A 22,245-nucleotide genomic window follows, 5' to 3' on the forward strand; every position below is an offset into this window, starting at 1 on the left:
TCATTTCTGCTTCTATTTAAAATTCTGAGCAGAATCTGCTCCTACTCACCTGCCCCATCCATTGCTCGTGAATCACTGGGCCCTGCATCAGTTTGCTGAAACATGAAGACAGGGACCTGGAGGTCTCCATCTGTTGGTGGTAATTCTATCCATGCAAATGTATAAAAATGGACAGCACACAAGAGAAGCCATTAAAGTAGACAGATAGTCCCAGGTTGGAGACTTACGTTCAGAAGACGACGGAGGAGAAATCTCCCCACTAGGAATAAGTCCTATATACTTTCCTCCAGTATGGAGGAAAAACCAGAGTGAATACTTTGATTCTAAGAATGTTGTAGTCAAAAGACCAGAGAAAGACTAGGGAAGGCAAATCCTGACAGACAGCAATGAAAAGTAGGGTTGCTTAAACAGGAATTTAGCAGCACCTGTACTTTACGGTGCAGATTTGGTAATGGAGGCTGTGTACAAACAATACACTGAAAGCACATTCCTCCTCTCAAATATACCCGGAAGCTGTAGTTTACGTCCTACAATTCCCAGCATCCTTAACAAAATATACTTCCCCAGGTTTGGGAGGATACTTTTGATGTGCTTTAAATGTATGGTTCGTATGCAGCCCAGTCAAGTGTTGTAATGATGATCAAGCGCTGGGCTGCTGCTATACAGATTCTCTAAACATCTGGTGCTAAGATAGCATCGTGTCTTTCCGGACACTCAGAGCCAAAACTGACTTGTGAGGTGAGGGATCTGTGATCAGGTTTCCTAAAGGTTAAAAAACATAAAAATTAGCCACCAGTGACTAATTTTGATCAAAGAAATGGCACTAGGAAACAGATTTTTTTTCCCCAGGCAATTTTCCAGATCTAAATACTCCTCTATGTATATGTGTATATATGTATATGTGTGTGTATGTGTATATACACACACACACACACACACACCTCAAAGCTACTATTCTGGGAGCAGAAAACAATGGCGTGTATTAAAATTCACTTGGTAAGTATCTCTAAATTCTTCCATTCCCTTGACTTTGCCAGGCCACCCTCGTAACCTTCCATCATCATGTGAGTCCTTCCTGTGGTGGCTTTGTAGAAAGTAGCCACATTTGCATAAGACAAGAACTTTAGCTTAGTAAGCCATATCATGCATGAACTGTGTACTAATGCACGTTGTGCTACTGCTCCAGCTCTGCTACTCCCATGATCTGAACAGGAAGAAGATATCTTAGCATTGCTTCTGAACACAGAATTTCCATTTGTTTTGCCCTAACAAACCAGGATGTGTAAACCAACAACAAGCCATAGTTTAAGGCTGGCTAGTGAGCCTGGCTTGCTAGAGAGAAGCAAATCATGATCACAGGTTGAGATGTAACAGTAAGGGCTCCTCCAGATATTCTATTTACTGAGCCTTCATCTGCATTTGCTTGCACAAAGCTTACATGGAAGATAGATTATATCCTGCCTTTGTTGAGCATTTGTTTCTATTTGTTTGTGGAGCCATTATATGACAAAAAGCATTCATCCTGCTTTGCTTGTCTAGCGTCCCATTAATCATTCACTCATCCTACACTTTTCAATATATTTCCCAGTCCCTTTCCAAACCACAAGAAGTCTGATCCTTTCTTAAAATAGATTTGTTATACTAAGGTGACAGAGTGCTTTAATCCACTTGAATTGTACAAACCTAAATTTACAGTATGCACTTGACTCTTATGCTATCCCCTTCCTGGTTTGCTTACCTGCTCATGCCAGAGGAGGAGCAGAGCAGAAGTGATTGCTTATTAAAGCAAAAGAGTCTATTGGCTCTTAACCCCGACTTAAAAATTAGCACACCAAGAAGAGATTGACAAATTTCCTTAAGGTTTCACAGAACTTCAGAATCAAATTACGTTTTAAAAAAGGATAATAACTCTAAAGTGCTTTACAGAATGATCTAATTAGGATGATTATTGTTGCCACTTACAGTGGTACCTTGGTTCTCAAACAGCTTGGCTACCGAACAAATCAGCTCCCAAACACCGCAAACCCGGAAAAAAGTGAGTAAGTGTTCCGGTTTGCGAACATTTTTTGGAAGCCGAACATCCAACATGGCTTCCACTTGACTGCAGGAAGCTCCTGCAGCCAATCAGAAGCAGTGCCTTGGTTTTTGAACAGTTTCAGGAGTCGAACGGACTCCCAGAATGGATTAGGTTTAAGAACCACGGTACCAATGTACTATAAAAACATTCCTTGTAACCTCATAGGTAAACAGTTGACTTTCATGAAATTTTGGTGACAGTCTAGCAGCCTTTGGAAGATTTGTTTTCAAGTGAAAGAATCAATCATCAGCCAATGAAAATGAGAAGGCCATCAGTAAAACCTATCAGTGAGTTCACTGTCTCCACACCATGCATAAAGGTAAAGGTAAAGGTACCCCTGCCCGTACGGGCCAGTCGTGTCAGACTCTAGGGTTGTGCGCCCATCTCACTTAAGAGGCCGGGGGCCAGCGCTGTCCGGAGACACTTCCAGGTCATGTGGCCAGCGTGACGAAGCTGCTCTGGCGAGCCAGCACCAGCGCAGCACACGGAAACGCTGTTTACCTTCCCGCTATAAAGCAGTACCTATTTATCTACTTGCACTTAAGAGTGCTTTTGAACTGCTAGGTGGGCAGGAGCTGGGACCGAACGACGGGAGCTCACCCCGCCGTGGGGATTCGAACACCATGCATAGTTTAGTCCAAAAAACCCGAAACCCTTCCATCAGTTCCAGAGCAAGGTGTTGGATCCAGATTAGTTGAATCTCATAGAAATTAATGAGGCTAGTTTTCTTAATTTCCATGGGAACTAAATGCAACTAACTTTACCTTGATCCCAGTCATAAAGTTCAGGCTTTCCCCACAAATCTTCATCCTTGACAAATATATCCCAGTATGCAATGTTGTTGTAGGTAAGTCAGTCCCTGCACCTTCAGAATACAGTGGTACCTCTGGTTACATACGCTTCAGGTTACATACGCTTCAGGTTACAGACTCTGCTAACCCAGAAATAGTGCTTCAGGTTAAGAACTTTGCTTCAGGATGAGAACAGAAATCGGGCTCTGGCGGCGCGGCAGCAGCAGGAGGCCCCATTAGCTTAAATGGTGCTTCAGGTTAAGAACAGTTTCAGGTTAAGTACGGACCTCCGGAACGAATTAAGTACTTAACCTGAGGTACCACTGTAACTCTGTTTCATGGTGATGTTCTGAAGAGTAGCTGTCAAGAATTGGGCCATTTATCTACCAAAGGCCAGTTATTGCTGAGGAACATCCAAGCAGTGTTAATCGATCAGATATCCCATTACCCAAGACTCACCAGGTAAGTATAGCAGATTCAATGAATTTTTCAATCAAGAGATTTGGGGTAACTAGACTTCCATTATACACTCATGACATAAGCCTGAATTCCAAGGCCCTTGCCTTATTGATGAGCAATCGAGATTAAATGTCAGAGACACCTGAATTTAAATCATAGTTCAGAAGATAAAAGTTTTAATCGCTTGTCCTGATGGAATAAAGGTTTTTCCAGAGATAGCAAAAGTAAGTGCACAGCACATCTGGCCTATGACAGAATTATAACTTTGACAGAATGCTGCTGTGCAGAGAAAGTGCCTCATCTCTATAAAATATACTTTTCATTTTTAAAAAGAGCTAAGTAGGACAATCAAGCATATGAAACGTTCTATAGAAATAAGAAGATGTGATAGATAAACCACAGAGTCTTCTCAGCCAAAATCCAGCGCAGCTCAGAGATAATACAAGGAGGAAGTTGCAATAGGGGAGATGACGATGAATATTAGATAAATTGAAATTTAGGATGATCAGTTACCGTAATTCAAGGTATCTTAATCCAAAAGGCTTTGTGTGCTATGCTATGGATACATGTGCTGTGGAGGGGGGTAGTTGATTTTTAAAATAAAAGTAAGTCATAATTTACAAGCTTTCTAAGTGACTGAAAAAAATGGTGCCATTTCTTTGAAGATTGACTAAAAAATTTATCATGCTATCCTTCCAGAATTCCTGCTGTTGTCTCTTGCCGTATCTGCAAGTGCTACCCTGAGGCCTTCTTTTTAAAAGTCTTTATCAAGCCTTTATAGCATCTGAGTAAATAATCTCACCCACCAAGTATTGTGTCCAGGCTCTGGGCATATCAATAAAATCCATGTCACCTCAGCATATCAATATTGCTACATGTTAATTATACCTTCCCTGCAAAAACCAATTATCACTCACCATACTGGTATTAGTGCATTACCGGGGTGGGGTGGGGATTACAAACATACGGCCCACAAGAACTGCTGCACCAACAGAACAGAACAAATAGGACATCCAGCTTCCCAAGACAAAAGACTTCCCTTCTCCACAGGAGTTTTCAGTTAAGCTCAGGCAACAGTATGAGCCATTCAATTTCTGAATCCAACAGGAAAAAATCTATAAATAAGAAATAGCATCATAATATAAAATATACCCTATTGTTTATTAATGACATCAGTTTACGTAACTAAATCATCAGATCTGAACTATCTGTGGTGCACAGACTGCAATTAACTCACACCCTCATTTATCAGCCAGCGAAGTTAGATTTGCAAATGTGCTGTCCAGATGTTAATGCAAGGCACCTACATTAAAAAAAACTGATAAAAAATGAACTTTCTAACATATCGGTTGGAAAAATATTGCTCACTTGGTACAATGTGTTTAACACAAAGGTAAGCATTCTGAACTGAGCATTTATTTCCTCCCAACAGCCATTTTAGCTTCATAAATATCCTGTGAGGCACATCACCCAAGAGCCTTATTTAAGTATATTGTATTTAATTATGGGATATCAGAGTTTTTAGGGGGTTAACCAAGCTGGGATAGCTGGGATAGCAGGCTTGTTGGTTTTTGAATGTATGATGTAGATTTTTTTCAATTTCGTTGTTCTGTATGGGACAATGACAATAAAGATTATTGTATTGTATTGTATCATAAATCAACACCACCCAGAGAGTTTCAGAGTGGAGCAGGCATTTTGAACCTGTAATCCTGAAAACACAGGGATTTTAAACCCGTGGTTCCTGAATTGTGATGGAGTTGCTTGACCAGAATGCTTCTGAGCCCAAGCCTGAGGCAGACAAGATGGCTCCCCCTCTTCATTCCACATACAGAAGGTGACTGGACTGGCAATTGGATTCTGTGGACAGAATAGTGTTCTCCAGCAGCTGGAGGGAAGCTGGTAAGCTTAAGGGCCACATTGCACAGATTTCTTGAGGTGGTTGTCTCACTCTGCCTAATAGCTTGGGCCAGGTCTGCTCCGAATGCTCAGACCCCAAGATACAGTAAACAGAGTGTTGTACCCAGTGGTTGCCCTTCCCCTGGAGAAAGACAGACACTGGATAATATCCAGTCTGAAAGCTAAGGCATGTTATGTCGTGGAACCAGAGGGTGGAGACTGGGAGAGGGGAGCAGAGTGGCACTGACCAATCAGAAAAACATGCTGACTGTGCTTGGTGCCCTGATGAACATGGACGAAGCATAGAGTGAATGGCAAAGCCCATCTCCTTGATTCATGCTCTTCAACTCGAGATTTTACTCGGGAGCAGAGGCAGTCTTGGGTTTGTGTGACCTGTTTGGCTGCACTGGGTGCTGGCACCACAGGGGACACCACAACAATGGTATTGAATGGAGCACAAGAGGCAGGGGTGCCAATTGTAAAGTCACACAGGGTACCATGGAAATTTGAGAGCCCAAAATCCGCCACTACCTGGAGGTTCCAAGAATGTGTCTAAACCCTGAAACTTCAAGCCAGTTCCCGAGATCTGGAAATCTTAATGTTAAACTAACCTTCCTTTTAATTCACATCAAAGGCATTTGGAATACATAACATTCGTTTGCCCAGACACCCTTGAAAACAGCTGCCATTTACATCCTCACCAGCTTCTAGCCCAGAGCCACGCGCCCTAGGCACATTTTGAGAGATACAGTGGTACCTCGCAAGACGAATGCCTCGGAAGATGAAAAACTCGCAAGACGAAAGAGTTTTTCGTTTTTTGAGTTGCTTCGCAAGACGAAAACGTCTTGCAAGTTTGTTTCCTTTTTCTTAAAACTGCTTGAAGAGGTGCAGTTGCGACTTGACCGTGCTTCGCAAGATGAAAAATTCGCAAGGCGAAAAAACTCGCAGAACGAATTAATTTCGTCTTGCGAGGCACCACTGTAGGCAATTCTGTAGCTCCATAGGATCAAGATCACATGGGACCATTTGGACCCATCAGGGAGGGGAACCTGTGGCCCTCCAGATGTTATTGGATTGCTACTCCAATCGCCCACAACCACTGGCAACGCTGACTGGGACTGAGTTGGAGTTCAACAACATCTGAAAGGCCACAGGTTCCCTCACATTTGCTTTTATATAGATGAATATGCATCTTATTAAGAATGTTATCAATAAGAACAGAACATTTCCAAATAAATGGACTTGAAGCATTTCACATTCTGGCAACCCTTCTCCAAGCATCAGAATACAGTAGGTGCATTACATCATACAGTCCAATATCCTCATCTCTCCACAGGAAAGAATGTGGAGGTTATTAGACAATTACTTAGGCAGACATAATTGGCTTATTCCAGCTGAAGATCTGGCTCCTGACTCTACACAGCTTTGAGATATTAAAAAAATAATTTAAAAACAAAAAAAGATTAGCAGGAGACAAGTTCCAGGCAGGCCTGCAAATATGCATATCAGATTTTTCCAAGGCAGTGCTCTATTTTCTGCAGATTCTCTGATTCTTATAACATCATTTCACCCCCTACTGAGCACCTTCATTCGTCATAAGATTTATTCCCTTTTACTTCTCTGCTATTCCCTACCCCCACCCGCATTGCTGTGGGTGGGAAGAACTCTGCGTACTGTTTTCTATTTTACCCACCCTCAATTTCACCTCGCAACAAGCTTCTTGCTGCGTGAGCATATTAATGTTGCCATATTTGCAGGAAAATGTTTACAGCATGAGCTTTCAGTTTGAAAACAATGGGCCCCGTTTAAACTCTTGTGAAATCAATAGGAAGTTTGTGTACCACATTTGTTGCTAAGTTAATGGCGTGGCCTTGTCATTATGTCCTTCAGTTGTCTTCCCATCATTTCTTGACTGAGGGCCAACCTAAATGTTACAAGGCAGATGTGTGCCAGTCATCCCACATGCATCTTTTTTTTAAAAAAAAGCTGCCGCCGACTGCTTCTATTGGCAATGGTGGAACTGCTTAGCCCTTCTTCTCCCCACAGACAAAATCCCACATCCACCCCACAAATGAAAAAGCATACAGGCACCTATTGCATTGCACCTTTAATAAATCCGTAGGTGCAGTTAGGAACATGCAGGTGCTTTCATGTTTTAATCAATATATACTTTTGATTTCTTTATGCAGCCCATCAAGAAAAAATTCATATATACTCCTGAAGACTCCTATTGGGATTTGAGAAACTGCTTAAAAATGTAAGGAAGACCCTGTTAGATCAGGTCAAAGGCAGGGAAGTTTCCATTAGTTTCTTGATGTGGTCTCTCAATATAAGATTCATACATGCTTCATAGCAAGGGGAAACCCCACTACCACCACCAAATTAAGAACTTACAGAAAGGGTTTCAGACTCAATTAAGAAGGCATAAGATAAAAGGCACGGCTGCCTAACAAATATTAAGAGCATGAAACACTTAATGCGCAGTGCTGAGGATCAATATCACCTTTTTGTACATTCCTTCCTATCCTTAATTAAAGAGCATGTCAGCCAAAGTTTAAAAGCATATTAACTTTTCACATCTGTAGCTATTTGTTGTTTTCTGGGAAAGAAGCTTGTTATTTTCAAGGGAGCTAGCATGCCTCTAACGAGGCAGGAAGAAAACAAGATTCCTCTGGAAAGCCTCAACATTTGTATACCATGGAAGACTGGCCAACCATAACTGTTGAAAAGGTTCACGGATAGGTTCCGCTTGCACCACGGCTGTACCCAGAAAAGGGTGGAAGATCAAATACCCGCAGAGCAGAATCGGGTTTTTGTGTGCAAAAAGGTGAACAAAGAACAGTAGCTTGTGAACCAGATAAGTTGTGCAGAAGAGGAAATCCGAGCATGTCTAGCTTGTCATGCCAGCTATGCCTGATGGCATTCCTTCTTCGACACAGCTATTAAAGGTGCATATATTTGACCTGCTTTTTCACCTGGCTACCCTAATTCAGCCCATGGTTCACAGCACAAACTTCACAGAGCACTAATCCAGCCACCATCACAGATAACCCTCAAACAGGTTCCAAATTCCATCACAGCCATAAAGGCTGACCACTGTGGTACAAGGCGGACCCAGCCATAAGCGCATCCATAATAAGGAACAATGCCTGATGATGATGATGATGATGATTAAAAAATAGAGTTAGGGAGACCAGGATAAAGGAGGCTTAGCAAGCACACTCCCAGCTCTGCCTTCAGAACACAGCCCTTATTTTCCAGTGTTTTGTCTACAATATTTGGAGCAGTGCAGCAAAACAGAAACAAATGGATTCTCCCCTCCCCACCTCCAATAACCTACTAAGAGTTCCTTTATTTCTGTAACCACAAGAAAAACGTGACACTCTATAGTGGTTTTTAAAAGCCTAACGTAATTCAGAGTTCTGCTGTCTCTCCAGCTTCTGCAAAACAGAAAGCCACAGTAGGTGGGTCCTTTCATGCTGGGGGGTCTGGAGCATATGGGGACTTCTTATTTCAGGAGCACCATCCAAAAGAATTGTGAAGTGGCAGACAGGAAGAGAAGCGAGTAGGAAAGCTGGCTCCTGCCTGATATTCATCTGCCAAAGGAAGCAGCACACATCTTGGTCTCCATTTGGAAAAAGAAAGACTTCTTTTTGCACATTAATTTTTGGAGACTGAAAACAGCAACTGTGATCATTACCATCAATTCATGTAGTGCCATCAACAGGCAAGGGTGATTTACAGAGTACAAGAGGACATGTTTCTGCCCAAAAGACTATAATGTAACACAGGGGAGGCAAAAAGAGGAATGGGGATGGGGATGGGGGGGGCGTTGAGAGTAAATAGGGAAGCCACATTTGCTGTCTATGCATTTGCACAGGTGTAAGTACATATTGGAGGCACTATGTCATTTTGGACTCATAGCTGTCCATGGAGGCACAGGTTAATTCTGTGTCCAGGGCGGCTGTCTACCAGCTCCACCTGGTACGCAGGCTAAAACCCTACCTGTCTGGGGACTGTCTCGCCAGAGTGGTGCATGCTCTAGTTATCTCCCGCTTGGACTACTGCAATGCGCTCTACGTGGGGCTACCTTTGAAGGTGACCCAGAAACTGCAATTAATCCAGAATACGGCAGCTAGACTGGTGACTGGGAGTGGCCGCCGGGACCACATAACACCGGTCCTGAGAGATCTGCATTGGCTTCCAGTACGTTTCTGAGCACAATTCAAAGTGTTGATGCTGACCTTTCAAGCCCTAAATCGCCTCGGTCCAGTATACCTGAAGGAGCGTCTCCAGCCCCATCGTTCAGCCCAGACACTGAGATCCAGCGCCGAGGGCCTTCTGGCGGTTCCCTCATTGCGAAAAGTGAGGTTACAAGGAACCAGACAGAAGGCCTTCTCCATAGTGGCGCCCACCCTGTGGAATGCCCTCCCTTCAGATGTGAAAGAAATAAGCAGCTATCTTCTCTTTAAAAGACATCTGAAGGCAGCCCTGTTTACGGAAGTTTTTAATATTTAATGCTGTAAATTTTTTAACACTTGATTGGAAGCTGCCCAGAGTGGCTGGGTAAACTCAGCCAGATGGGCGGGGTATAAATAATAATTTTATTATTATTATTATTATTATTATTATTATTATTATTATTATTATTATTATTTTAGGGTGGCTCTCCTCTAGTCCTCCAGATGTTACTGGACTCATCGGAAGGAGTACAGGACTCTGTCTTACATCTGGAGGCACTAAGGATTCAATTTGGTACTTATTGCCCCTGAAGCACATACCCTATGGCCCTTCCCCCAGCCAGCATGGTCAATAGACAGAGATGGTAGGAGTTACAGTCCAGCAACATCTGCAGGGTCCCAGTGAGTCACCTCTGGACAACAAAAGGCTCCATGGAAAATGTGGGTTTTAAAGAGGGATTGGAAGCACGTAAGACAAACGGCATTAGACAAATGTGTGTGTGTGTGTGTGTGTGTGTGTGTGTGTGTGTGTTTTCTAAAGGGTAGGCCCAAGCCAAAGGAGCCGCAAAAGGTCAGAGTCCTTTGGACAGCTATGGGGGGGGGAGAGCTGAAGGAGTGGAGGTCAGCAGAGAGATGCACTGGCATATGAGAGCAGATAAATATGACATGGTTTCAGAGGCCTTTGAAAAGAAGGATGAGGAGCGCAGGATGCATTAGGAGATGAGAATAGAGATTTAAAGAGAGGTGTCATATGGTCAGAGTTATCAGAGAGGTGGATGGTTTTGATGGCAGAAAGCTAGAGAAAGATGGGGGGGCATCACGCAGTAGTCAGGGCAAGAGATGAAGAGGGCATGAACCAGAGTCTTTGCAGAGAGGAAAGGCTGTATATTTGTTGTGCTGCAAAGTTAAGGAGAAGCAAAATGGGCTTGGCAACAGAAGTAGATAATGGAATGAAGGGCAGTTATCATGTTTTGAGGGACAAATGGCCAACTTCTTAAGTCAGGGAGCAGTGGGAGGTAGAGAGAAGTATATGCTTTTAACTGCCGGTATTTGTCAGCAGTGTATTTATAAACTTAGCATTTGTATGTCGATCAATACACCTGAAGCAAATCTGAAGCGGCCTCTTTAATCTTGAGTTATAAAGTAGCTTTTCCTGTAAAGTTTCCTGTAAGGTCGACAAATGTAAAACCTCCTAATCCCAGGGGTTATTCCAGGACAAACAGAAAGGCACTCTGCATATGCTCAAAGGCATTGTGTAATTTCCCCATCACGTATTCCCGGGCTGAGACATGATTGGCATCATAAAAGGGCTAATACCATATTTTTCGCTCTATAAGATGCACCAGACCACAAGACGCACCTAGTTTTTGGAGGGGGAAAACAAGAAAAAAAATATTCTGAATCCCAGAAGCCAGAACAGCAAGAGGGATCGCTGTGCAGCGAAAGCAGTGATCCCTCTTGCTGTTCTGGCTTCTGGGATAGCTGCACAGCCTGCATTCGCTCCATAAGACGCACACACATTTCCCCTTACTTTTTAGGAGGGAAAAAGTGAGTCTTATAGAGCAAAAAATGCGGTATATAAAATAAATGCCTACAACAATGCGGCCAGAAACAAAACCAAAAAAAAAAGTGGGGGGAAAGGAAAAATAACTCAAGACATACTATAAAAGCAGCATTCTAGCCCGGCATACTTTTTATTATAGGATTTAAGAATCCCTTTGAGACACTTTGACAAAAACACTAAAAGTGCAATCCTATGCATGTCTGCTCAGAGGTAAGCCTACTCAGCTCAATGGAAGTTATGCTATGTACATATTAGTAGTTTTAAATGCAATGAGAAATTGGACAGGCAGCCTCAGTGGCCAGAAGTGCCTTTTACCAACTGTGACTGGTTTGGCAAATATGCCCATTCCTGGACCAGGAAAACCTGGTCTGTGTTGGTTACTTTCAGACTGGATTACTGCAAGGAACTCTATGTAGGGTTTCCTCTGCACTTGATCCAGAAGCTGCACTTAGCGCAGAATGCTGCAGCATGATTGCTGACAGCGTGAGGCCTTGTCAGCATATAACACCTGTGTTAGAGGTCTGCCCTGGTTGTCGATTTGCCACTGGGCCAGGTTCAAGGTCTTACTATTTGCATATAAAGCCCTTAATAACTGGGGACCAGTTCATGGGATCACTTTACCCCATCATGTGCTCACTTGACCGCTTTGATCGGCAGAATTGGTGCTACTGCATAATACCCATTCTGGCATCTGAAAGAAATTGGTCATTTAGTGTGGCAGTACCTAGACTTTGGAACTCTCTGCCTTTTGAGCTCAAGCCAGCACTTTCACATTACTCTTTTCAGCACCCGTTAAAAGCATTCTTGTTTAGACGAGCCTACCCAGATGCTTAGAAAGTTATGGTAATTTTAATCTGTTTTAGTATTTTATATTTTGTATGTTTTAAGGTAGGGTTGTAAAATTCCTCTTCCTTTTATTGTGCTATATTTTTGTAAACTGTTTTGAGGGTTTTTGTTTTGTTTTGTTTGTTTTGTGTATACATTTTATGAAAGTAAAAAAGGAAACAAAAATGCCAAGACTTTGGGTGCAAAGAAGCAGAAGTCCCAGCAAAGGAAGAATCGATACAAAAACTTGTGGCGTATCCAGAAATGGCAAAACTTACCAGAAGAATAAGAAATCAAGATAACAAACTTTTTATAAAAGAATGGAAATGGCTTATTGAATATATATGGATAAATTGCTAACAGATAAAAACATTGGCAGGGTTATTGCAATAACTTGCAGTTTCATAAGTGTATATATTTAAAGTACATAATGAAATGACCAAATTAATGAATTGGGATATGCAGAAGCTATAAAAAAAAAATTGAAGGAACCACAAAAAGAGGGGGAAGGAAGTCAAACTTTGAAATGTTAAATTGATTGTAAAATTAATGAAATGTATAAACTTGAAATGTGTAAATAAAACTTTAAAAAAAAAGACTTTGGGTGGTTACACTTGTTGTTCAACATAGACGAGCACAAAACAAACAACATGCAGATGAAAGACCAATATAACACAATGAAAGAGGTTGCATTAGGGAACAAAAAAAAGACTATAACATTAATTGGTTTGTGGGGCTCTCACTGGCATCTTGTCCAGCAAGATCAACAAAAGGAAAAAGGATGTACAAAGCCACAATTTTTGTATTTACTGGAGAGATGGAGGCAGAATGAGAGGTCAAGGATATGCATTAGCACTTCCCTCAAGATGTCCACCTCATGTTTCCAGCACTGCGCTTAATGTATCTTATTCTCTCCAAGGAGCACAAAGCACTATTTCAGCCTTTTAAAGGAAAAGACCAAAATTACACGAGAGACACAACTGGATCTTGCAATGTCTTTTAAAAAAAATAACTTTGAAGCAGCCGTAGGGTTCTCTGCTTCTGATCAGAGCAGTAGCGCTGGAGGAGGAAGGCTTAACCCAGAGATCGGCAAACTAAGGGCTGCGGGCCGGATCAGGCCCAATGGCCTTCAGGATCCAGCCCGCGGGCTGTCCGTGGATTGGTGTGGGGATTCTGTTCATTCAGGCTGCGCCATTCCCCCCCCCCCCACGCTATTCTATTATTCCCTTCTCCTCCTGGCTTCTCCCTGCCCTGCCTAGAGGAGGAAGGAGGCTGGGCTGAGCTGCCTGAGCACCATTTTAAGCAGCCCCTCTCAGGAGCCAGCCCTTTCGTGTTGCTCATCTTCCCTCCGCCACCGCCACCCTGGTGCTCCTGTGGGCCAGAGAGCGGAGCGGACGAACTCGCTCTGCCTACCCACGAGAAGCAGCAGCAGCACCTGACCCCTGGCTTAACCCTTTGCTCCCTGTACCAATTACCTTCAGTCCTCACTGTTGTCAAGAGGTCCACGCAGGGCTACAGGTACCTATATTTCCCCACCATCCATGGGTCAAATAGCAGCCAAGGAGGGTACAATTTTGTTCAGGAATACTGCAAGGAAGGAAAGCTTAAAACAATGCCCTACCAACCACCACTCCCTGAATACAATTACTTCAATCCAACTTGAAGCCTCCTGTCAGGACTGTTTTGTCCTGCTTTGTCCTCCACATTCTGAAATGTGGAGAAATCTAGTCACTGATCACCTGTATCATTTGGCAGGAGGGTTAGACTCAGAGATAATGATTCGCACAACTCCAGCAAGCAAACTTGATATTAGATATCAGCACATCAGCTCCCTGCAACCCAAAGTAGAAGTCTCATAACTGCACCACAGTGTGTTGGTTGCCATTATCCAAGGCACAGGTGTACAGGCGCTGATCAGAATAAGAGTCTCAGCACACATAACATTAACCGCAACAGATTGCAAATTTGCCCCTTTGCTCTGGTTGCCTCCCCCTCAACATGCTTGAGAAGGCAGAAACGTTTCCACAATTCCATCAGAATAAATCTCTAATTGTCACTAAATTTCAAGGCTCTTAGGTAAGAAGTTGCCACAGAAGACAAATGGTCTGCTCAAGTTAATATATCTAGCCCAAGACAATAGCAAGCAACAGATGCTTCAGAGTAGAAGAGGCAAAGCGAGTATTTTAATCATGTGTCAAACACCTTAATGACTTCCTGAACTAGAGCAATTTGGGTGGGGTGGAGAACACATCTTATGAGCATTCGGACAATAACATTTTGAGAAAAAGCAGCCTTCCATGACCCCACTAGTGTGCACAGCATAAAAAGTTGGTTGCAAGAGTGTCACAGGTACCTATTGGATAGTACCTGTGACATCTCAGTGAAGAGCATTCCCCTTCCCTCTAGTAAATATCAGACCATTTAAAAGATTTTGAGCACTGCACAGAAGTACTCAAGCATGAAGGGCTTATGCAATCCTACAAAATGAAAATGATACGACAGTAGGGCTGCAATCCTATACTCACTCACCTGGGAGAAAGCTTAATTTAAAACAATGGAATTTGGGTGGCATAGATAGCTTGACCATGCAGTCCTATTCTCTCACTCTGGAAACGATGTCCCACCATTCTGTGAGGGACTGTGCATGCATGTGTGAGAGTGAGTGTGCCATGCACACATGTTTAGAAGCTATCTCCATCCCCCCTCGCTTCCGCACTGGGCTGCATCTAGTCCGGTTCATGCTTTCTGCACCATATTTATGCGAGAGTGACCCCAAAACTACCACCACTATCTCCCGTCCAGGAACAGAGCAATCCTACAGTAAGTTGACTACTCCTTTGCATTGGTGGAATAAAGTACAACATATTGTCCAGTCTCTGCTGAAGAAAGCAACACCTGCTAAATGAAGAGGGCCAGGGAGGGAAGCAAAACTTCCCCAGGGGTCACTGTTAATTGAATTATTAAAAAGTTCTTTCATATAAGAAACTGTGGGGTGGAATGGGGAAGGCCATTATTCCTGACTTCAGATTCCATTCCCATAAAATAAATTTAAGAAGAGAGGGAATAATACACTAATGAATAGTACATGACACAGTATCAATTTCAGCAAAAGCTGTGTTTGATATATGTACAGACAATTACTGTAGTGAAAGGCAGAGCTGCTACTTTTAATTACAAGAAAAGTTTCCTTTTGACTTCCCTGCAAAATGTGCTTTATTGTGGTCCACCTGTGACCGAACTAAAACTGATGCTATAAAATTTTTTCCACTTTGCATGAGTCTTGCAACAAAGTGGTCTGGGTTAAATTCTTTCTTGGCGTATCTCCAAGAACTTGGTAGGCTTGCACCTAGAGATCTTTTGCATCTGCAGTTTCTAAACTGCCTGTTAAGAGAGATTTCTCTCTCTCTCTCTTGGACCAAATGATCCCGGCAATCTAATTTGCTGCTGCAATAGATTCATTTTTCTATGCCTGGTGAAGAGATTTGCTAACAACCTGGCTCTGGGCACAGAGACTGACCAGCGCAGTGCTTAGCTACAATAGGAGCTATATTAAGTTCCTAGGAAGTACAGAACAGGGAGCAGACAGACGGGGTACATATTCAGTTAGACTGCTATTGTGCCTCTGGCTTGAGTCACCCTCCCTTCCATTAACCTGATTTACAGGAAGACTATTTTTCATTTCTGTGAGTTCTGGACAATACTCAAATTATTGGAGGGAAGTGGGGGCGGGGGGGCTTTAATGAAATCAGCATGCCCTGCCTACAACACAGCATGTCCTACAACATCCTCCACCCAACACACACATTCTAGCCAAATTGTGCTCCCTGGTAGCGTTATACAACACAGCAGCAAAGGGGGTTGGGGTTTCCTGCCTAATCCTTGCCTACATTCCCATAGGGCCAAATACAGGGAAGCCCTGTGTTGTTGTACATTTAGAACTCAAACAACAGCAAGCCAGCATTTCCAGGGTGCTGCTCAGAACAGGCCGCGTTCATAGAATTGTAGAGCTGGAAGGGACCCGAGAGTCATCTAGTCCAACCGCCTGTGATGCAGGAATCTCAGCTGAAGCATCGATGAAGGCTTTGATGGCCTGCACATCTGGGGCAGCGGCCCATGGCACAGAGCCACAGAAGGGGCCACTGGATGGACCAGCTGGTGCTGAAAGCTAGCAGCCCCCAGAAGGTTTGGCAGGGTCCGCTCTGTGCCACACAAACCGCCCCATCTCACTCAGACTTAAAAGGAAAGTAGTGCAATGGAACTGTCACTCCTCTGCCTCTAGGCCAAAGTGGACAAAAGTGAGTAGTGGCTGCAAGGAGCATTCACTCACCAACTCACTTTGGAAGCTCTGCCACCCCGGTCAGGAAATGCAGGTGAGCCAGAAGAAGTGGAACTGCACCCAGCCTTGGCCCACTTACCCTCTCTCTTCCAGGATCCATGGTGGGGAAGTGTAGGCCTTGCAGGAGCAGCTACTGTCTCCACTCACTTCTCTGCATAGGGCTGGACTGAGTAGGGCTGGGGAGTTGGGTTAAATGGCCCTTTGGGCTCCTTCCAATTCTATGAAAAGCCTCACGCCCACTGGGTCGCCCTCTAAGGTGGCACAGGCAGGGCTAACCCCCGCCCACCCGCCACAGCACCAGACAGAGTAGGTGAGCAAGCGAGAAGTTGGGTCCTCATGCAAGAAACATCTGCCTGGTTCTCCTGTCCACTCACCAGTGCACAACCTTCCCTAGCAGGCTGCCACTATCAAGGAAGCAGGTAAGAGACTCCCAGAGAGGGAGGCAGGTGGCAATTAGTTCTAGAAGCCATTGCTGGCCTCATCCAATCATGCAGGAGCAGCACAGTGGAGAAGACAGGGCAAATGATGGTTGCAAACTACTTCTTTTCACTAGCCCACTGTCTCCCTTGGAGGCTTAACTTAGAACTCGCTCTCTCCTTGGCCAACAGGGTGGGAAGGATTGAGCCTAGCAGGGTCATCCTGAGTAAGTGAGTGAGTCACTGCCTCCACTTGGTAGCACAGTGGTGAGGACTCAACTTGCTGTACCCAAACCCCACAGCTGCACACAAACACCCAGAAGTAAACAAGCAAAAAATGAGGCACCTTGCACAAATTCCCTGCTTTTACTCTCTTGTACAGACACGGGTGGTGCTGTGGTCTAAACCAATGAGCCTAGGGTTTGCCGATTGGAAGGTCGGTGGTTTAAATCCCAGCAAAGGGATGAGCTCCCGTTGCTCAGTCCCTGCTCCTGCCAACCTAGCAGTTCGTAAGCACGTCAAAGTGCAAGTAGATAAATAGATACCACTCCAGCGGGAAGGTAAATGGTGTTTCTGTGCACTGCTCTGGTTTCGCCAGACGTGGCTTAGTCATGCTGGCCACATGACCCGGGAAAACTGTCTGTGGACAAATGTTGGCTCCCTCGGCCAGTAAAGCGAGATGAGTGCCGCAACCCCAGAGTCGTCGTGACTGGCCTTAACTGTCAGGGGTCCTTTACCTTTACACCTGGGTTGTGTGCATACCCTACATTTAAAGCACATCCCACCCACCCATCCAAAAATCATGGTAACTGTAGCTGACCCCCCCCCCAAACTGTACTATAATTCCCAACACCCATACAAACTACAGTTCCCAAGGTTCTTGGGGACAGACACCTGCACTCTCACTCTCTCAGTCTCTATCTCTCTGCTCTCAATCCTGCCCCTCCCACCAGCAATCAGCCAGCCACCTCTGCCCACCTGCTTGCCCTCATGTTCTTATCAGTACGAGGATTGTGTTAGAAGGGTGTGCGTCCTAACAGACGGGTCACCAAGAGCCCCCAGTCCCCACCACCCACAACCTCCAGGGCCAAAGTGGAGGGAATAAGAAGAATTTCCAGCGAATTGCTACGACCTCCTCTCTAAGCGTTGGGTCCGAGCAACAGCTCAGCCTCAGCAAACCAAGTTGCAGAAGACGCTAGGAGCAGCCCCGGGGGCCATTCTGCCCATTGACCGCTCCTTCAGCTGCCGCCGCCGCGTCCATTTCAACTCCCTCGGCTTCCCCCACCCGCTCTAGCACCTCTTCCCGAGCCGCCTTCCTCTGTCAAAAGGCGGCTCTTGTAACCATTCCCACGTGCCCTAAGCAGAGCAAGGAACCGGAGTTAAGCGCGTCACAACCCCCACCCCCACGGGGAAGCCTTGGGAGACCGCTGGTCTAAACGGGAAGAGAAGGGGGTGCATGTGTAGGTACTGACCGGCTGTGGGAACATCGGGCACCAGCTTGAGGGGGCCGATCTGGCGGATCTGAAACGCCGTCCTCACTTCGTGGCAGCTGGGATTCTTGACTCCGGAGACCCCGCCGCATAGTCCGGCCGCCGCCAACAGCAGGAGCCCGAAGCGTCGCCGGCACAAGAAGACCCCAGGGCTCCTGTCACCGGCCATTTCCACATTCCCCACCAGGGACGGAGATAAGCCAGGGACGCCCAGCACGTTCCCAGAAAGTCAATCAGAACCAACACCGGGTGGACTCGCGCGGGGTGGGGAGAAAAGGAATCGGGTGGAAATGGGTGGCACCGCCGCCGCCGAGCAAGCTATGAGCAAAGTTGCACTGGGCAAAGTTGCGAGTTGAGGAAGGCGGGTGGGCGGTGGAGTGAGATTTAAAAGGAAGGAGCCCCGCTGGAGACGGTGCGCTGCACGCTGCCTGCCGAACGCGGAGAGCGGCAACGTTCCAGCCTCCGAACGTTGAGAGCCTGCGAACGTGGGGGTTTCCCTTTCCTTTCCCCACTCGGCGTTCGAACCGTGGAACGCTCGCAAAGGCGGTCCAGCCAGGGGAAAACGCTAGCGTTCGAAACGTGCCCTCCTCCTCCTCTTCGTCCTCCAAGCGGCTCTACCGCCAATGAACGCGTCTGGCGGGAGGTGGTTGTGGTCCTGGCGGCCCAGCCCTCCTCGCACAGTAGGGTATGTCTGTGAAAAGGGGGAGAGGCAGATCTCGCTCATTGGCTTGTTGCTATAATTAGGCTCCTTTAAATAAATAAATAACCCCCACTTTGAGGAGAGAGAGAGGGGAAAAAAAACCTTGAGGAAATCTCCTTTAAAGCCGCACACTGACGCAGCAAGATCCCGTGCGTGCAAAGTCGCCGAGGAACGACTCTCTGCTGTAACGCAGGGGGTGGGGTGCGGGGGGGGGGAGAGGTTTATATAGTTGGGTGCCAGGGAACTTTTCGAAGAACTGCGGGACAGCCTTTGCTTGGCACTAGCTGTGAGCCGTAGCTCGTGAACGGAAGTCCAGCATCAGATTATATACTGCGGGGATCCGATTTTTGAAAAGTGCGACCCAGTTAGGTGCACATGCGTGACTTTTCGAAGAAAAGACCTAAATCGCGCCGTGGGAGGTTGCGTCAAGTTTGTGCACATGTGCCGTCTTCGGCTTTGAAGCGGCTTGGGTGTCACACCGGCTTCTGTGGGTTGTAACAGCAGCTTGCTTTACAAAAGAGATCCTTTCTCTCCGTGCCTGGAAAAGCTCCAGTGATGTCAATATATATAGGGAAAGCTGTTGTCAAAGAAAGCAAGAAACCCTAAAGAATGAAAACAAACCTGGCAGTCCTAGATTATTAAGTCCGTGTCCACGAGACACGTTCTTCAGGGAGACATCGCTGAAGAAAGCAAATGCTTCCATGCAACTGCACTTCCGAGCAGAATAACTGACAGGGCAGCTAGATCAGACCAACGCCCTATTTAATCCAGAATCGCGTTTCCCTTGGTGATAAGCAGATGCCTATAGGAAGCCCACAACAGAACATGAGAGCAAAAGTTTCTCTCCTCCCCATTGTTCTCCAGTTACTGGTATTCAGAGGCATGCTACCTCTGATCATGAGTAGTAGCTGCATCTTCCATGTTGCAAGATTCATGCACAGAGCAGGGAGCTGGATAAGGTCCCTTCTAACTCTGAAAAACCCTCAATTCCATGCTTACTCAGAAATATGACTCACTGTGTTCTCTGGAATTTACCCCCACACCAGCAGGCGTAATATTGCTGCCTTATGCACGCACCCAAACACACCATTAGGGTTGCCACCTTTTTATTTTTAGCAAAGATCATGTGCCTTTTAACAGCTGCTCAAGAGGCGTAATTCAACAGGTGTATCTTTTCCTGAGCTGAAGTAGTGATGAAAAAAGCTTCACATGTTGAATTTCTGCCATATGTGCATCTATTAAGACTTGGGAGCTCTGCCACGGCCAGGGGGTGGGATGGAGGAAGACAAAACTTCAGTGCACGCCAATCATATACAGAGCTTAATCTGAAGCAGGGCTCAGCTCCTGTCATTATATTCAGCACAGTACCAGAAAGCAGCAAACCTGCTGCTTTTTAACAATGAAGCAGCCACCACCAACCTGGTGCCCCTCAGATGCCGTTGGACTACAACTCCCATCAGCCCCAGCCAGCACAGCATCTGACCCTGATGAAATTATGCTAGAATTGTTCAGAATCAGAAATAGTCCTAAGAAAGAGCAATTTCCATGGTCTTTCTTGAACTTAACCACGCCATGGCCTACAGATAATAAACAAAAAGCACAGGCTGTCATGCTAGTCCATTTATTGGGTGGAGGAAGAGCTTCAAAATCAAGAATAAGGTGATGCCCTGACTAAGACCAACGAAAAAGCTCCAGAATACTGGAGGGTAGGATGCATCCTACATCTGGTAGGATGTAAAACCACAAGGTGGGGGAGAAGAGACAAGAATCAGGGAGTGGGGCAGTTCCTTCCCAAGTCTGCAGTTTATAACGATCTTGTGCTGGAATGCAGGAGGAGCTTTGCAAACATAATTGGATTAGCTGCTCATGTGTAAAACAGGTTGTAAAATGTATTTAGGGCAAAACGGACCAAAAAGGTATTAAAAAAGGGAGGGGATCTCATCAATAATTTTAGAATATATACAATATATTCTTTTTTTTTTAGAATGTAAACAAGAATGTAGCAGAGAATAATAGAACTGTAGAATTGGAAGGGACCCACCTATAAACCATTGGTTGCGACCAGTCAGGGGGAGACAGCCAGGGTCAACCCAATGCATTTCACCGCCTGAGGTGGAAGGGAGAATGGCACCCCCTCCCATTCCACATACAAAAAGCCAGACAGGCTTGCCTATTACTGTTACTTTAACACTGGTGATGGGAACTGGCTGGCGAAAGTGGGGGTGGGGGGAGTGTTCGACCCCAGGTGCCATCTCTAGGAGGGTGACAAAATCCCCCCGTGTGGATCTTCACAGCGGCACTCCTCCCACACCGGGCATCTCGTGCACCCCCGGGCAGGTGTTGTGTGCACCCACTGATCCCACTTCCTTCCTCTCCCCTTCCATTCCCCCTCCATTATTTATTCGCCTTCCTGTCCTCTCCCCTGCTTGCCTTGCCTGCGAGCGTCTGGTGGTGTGCCACTGGCGGCAAGCCTCCTGGGACACTTGCAGACAGGCAGGCAGGCAGGCAGGCAGGCAAGAGGATGGGAAGGAGGCAGGCGAGTAAATAATGGAGGGGGAAGGGAAGAGGAGAGGAAGGAAGCGGGATCGGTGGGTGCACATGGCTCCCTCCATGCCCCACACCCCCGCTCCCTTCAGCAGTGTGCCCACCCTGGGCAGCGCGGGCATATGCTCCACCACTGGTGATGGGACAGCAAGCTAGTTTAGGTGGCATGGGACAGCTTGAATAACACACACAGCTCTGTTTCTGATAACTCACCACCCCTCCCAGCATTTGCCACCTGAGGCAGCCAACTCACTCCACCCAACTGTAGAGCCGCCCTGGAAATGATGCATGATCAGGTCAATTTTCACCTCCAGACTCAAAGAATCCTTTGCATGCCCTAATTTCAGCATGCTGCTGCAAGACTATGGGAACACAGCTTTATAAGCCATGGTGATGTTCTGATTTTTGAACAATTCTATGTCTGTCTGTCTATGCTCCCCAGCTTGCCTATGTAAACTCAGCTGTGATTGAAAACTCTTTGTATAAATGCAAATGTGCCTCAAGGAAGCAGTACTGATAAGCAGAGAATAGGTTTGACTGTCTCTCTTGTTGCCCTGGACATGAGAAGGCCACGTAGTGAGCATGTTCTGGGATTTCATAATAGAACTATTGGCTAGGTAATTCCAGTGTTCAAAGGGCTCGGCTGCTATTTCTTGGTTCAAACTCTGATAGGTGAAAAATAAG

General features: G+C 45.6%; 1 protein-coding gene across 3 annotated transcripts in view; it reads right to left on the bottom strand.

The window, feature by feature from the left end:
• LOC310708276 (glypican-5-like) overlaps nt 1-19,954 on the bottom strand; it is a 410,849-nt gene extending 390,895 nt beyond the window's left edge. For all 3 annotated transcript variants that reach the window (XM_083506454.1, XM_083506453.1, XM_083506452.1), the window contains exon 1: nt 18,300-19,954. In XM_083506454.1, coding sequence (XP_083362580.1) covers nt 18,300-18,486 — 187 coding nt within the window. In that variant the 5' untranslated portion in view covers nt 18,487-19,954. The remainder of the gene's footprint in view (nt 1-18,299) is intronic.
• Nucleotides 19,955-22,245: the final 2,291 nt, after the last annotated feature.

The sequence above is a fragment of the Podarcis liolepis genome (genome assembly GCF_965112155.1).
Source record: "Podarcis liolepis genome assembly, chromosome: 5".
Lineage (NCBI taxonomy): Eukaryota > Metazoa > Chordata > Lepidosauria > Squamata > Lacertidae > Podarcis > Podarcis liolepis.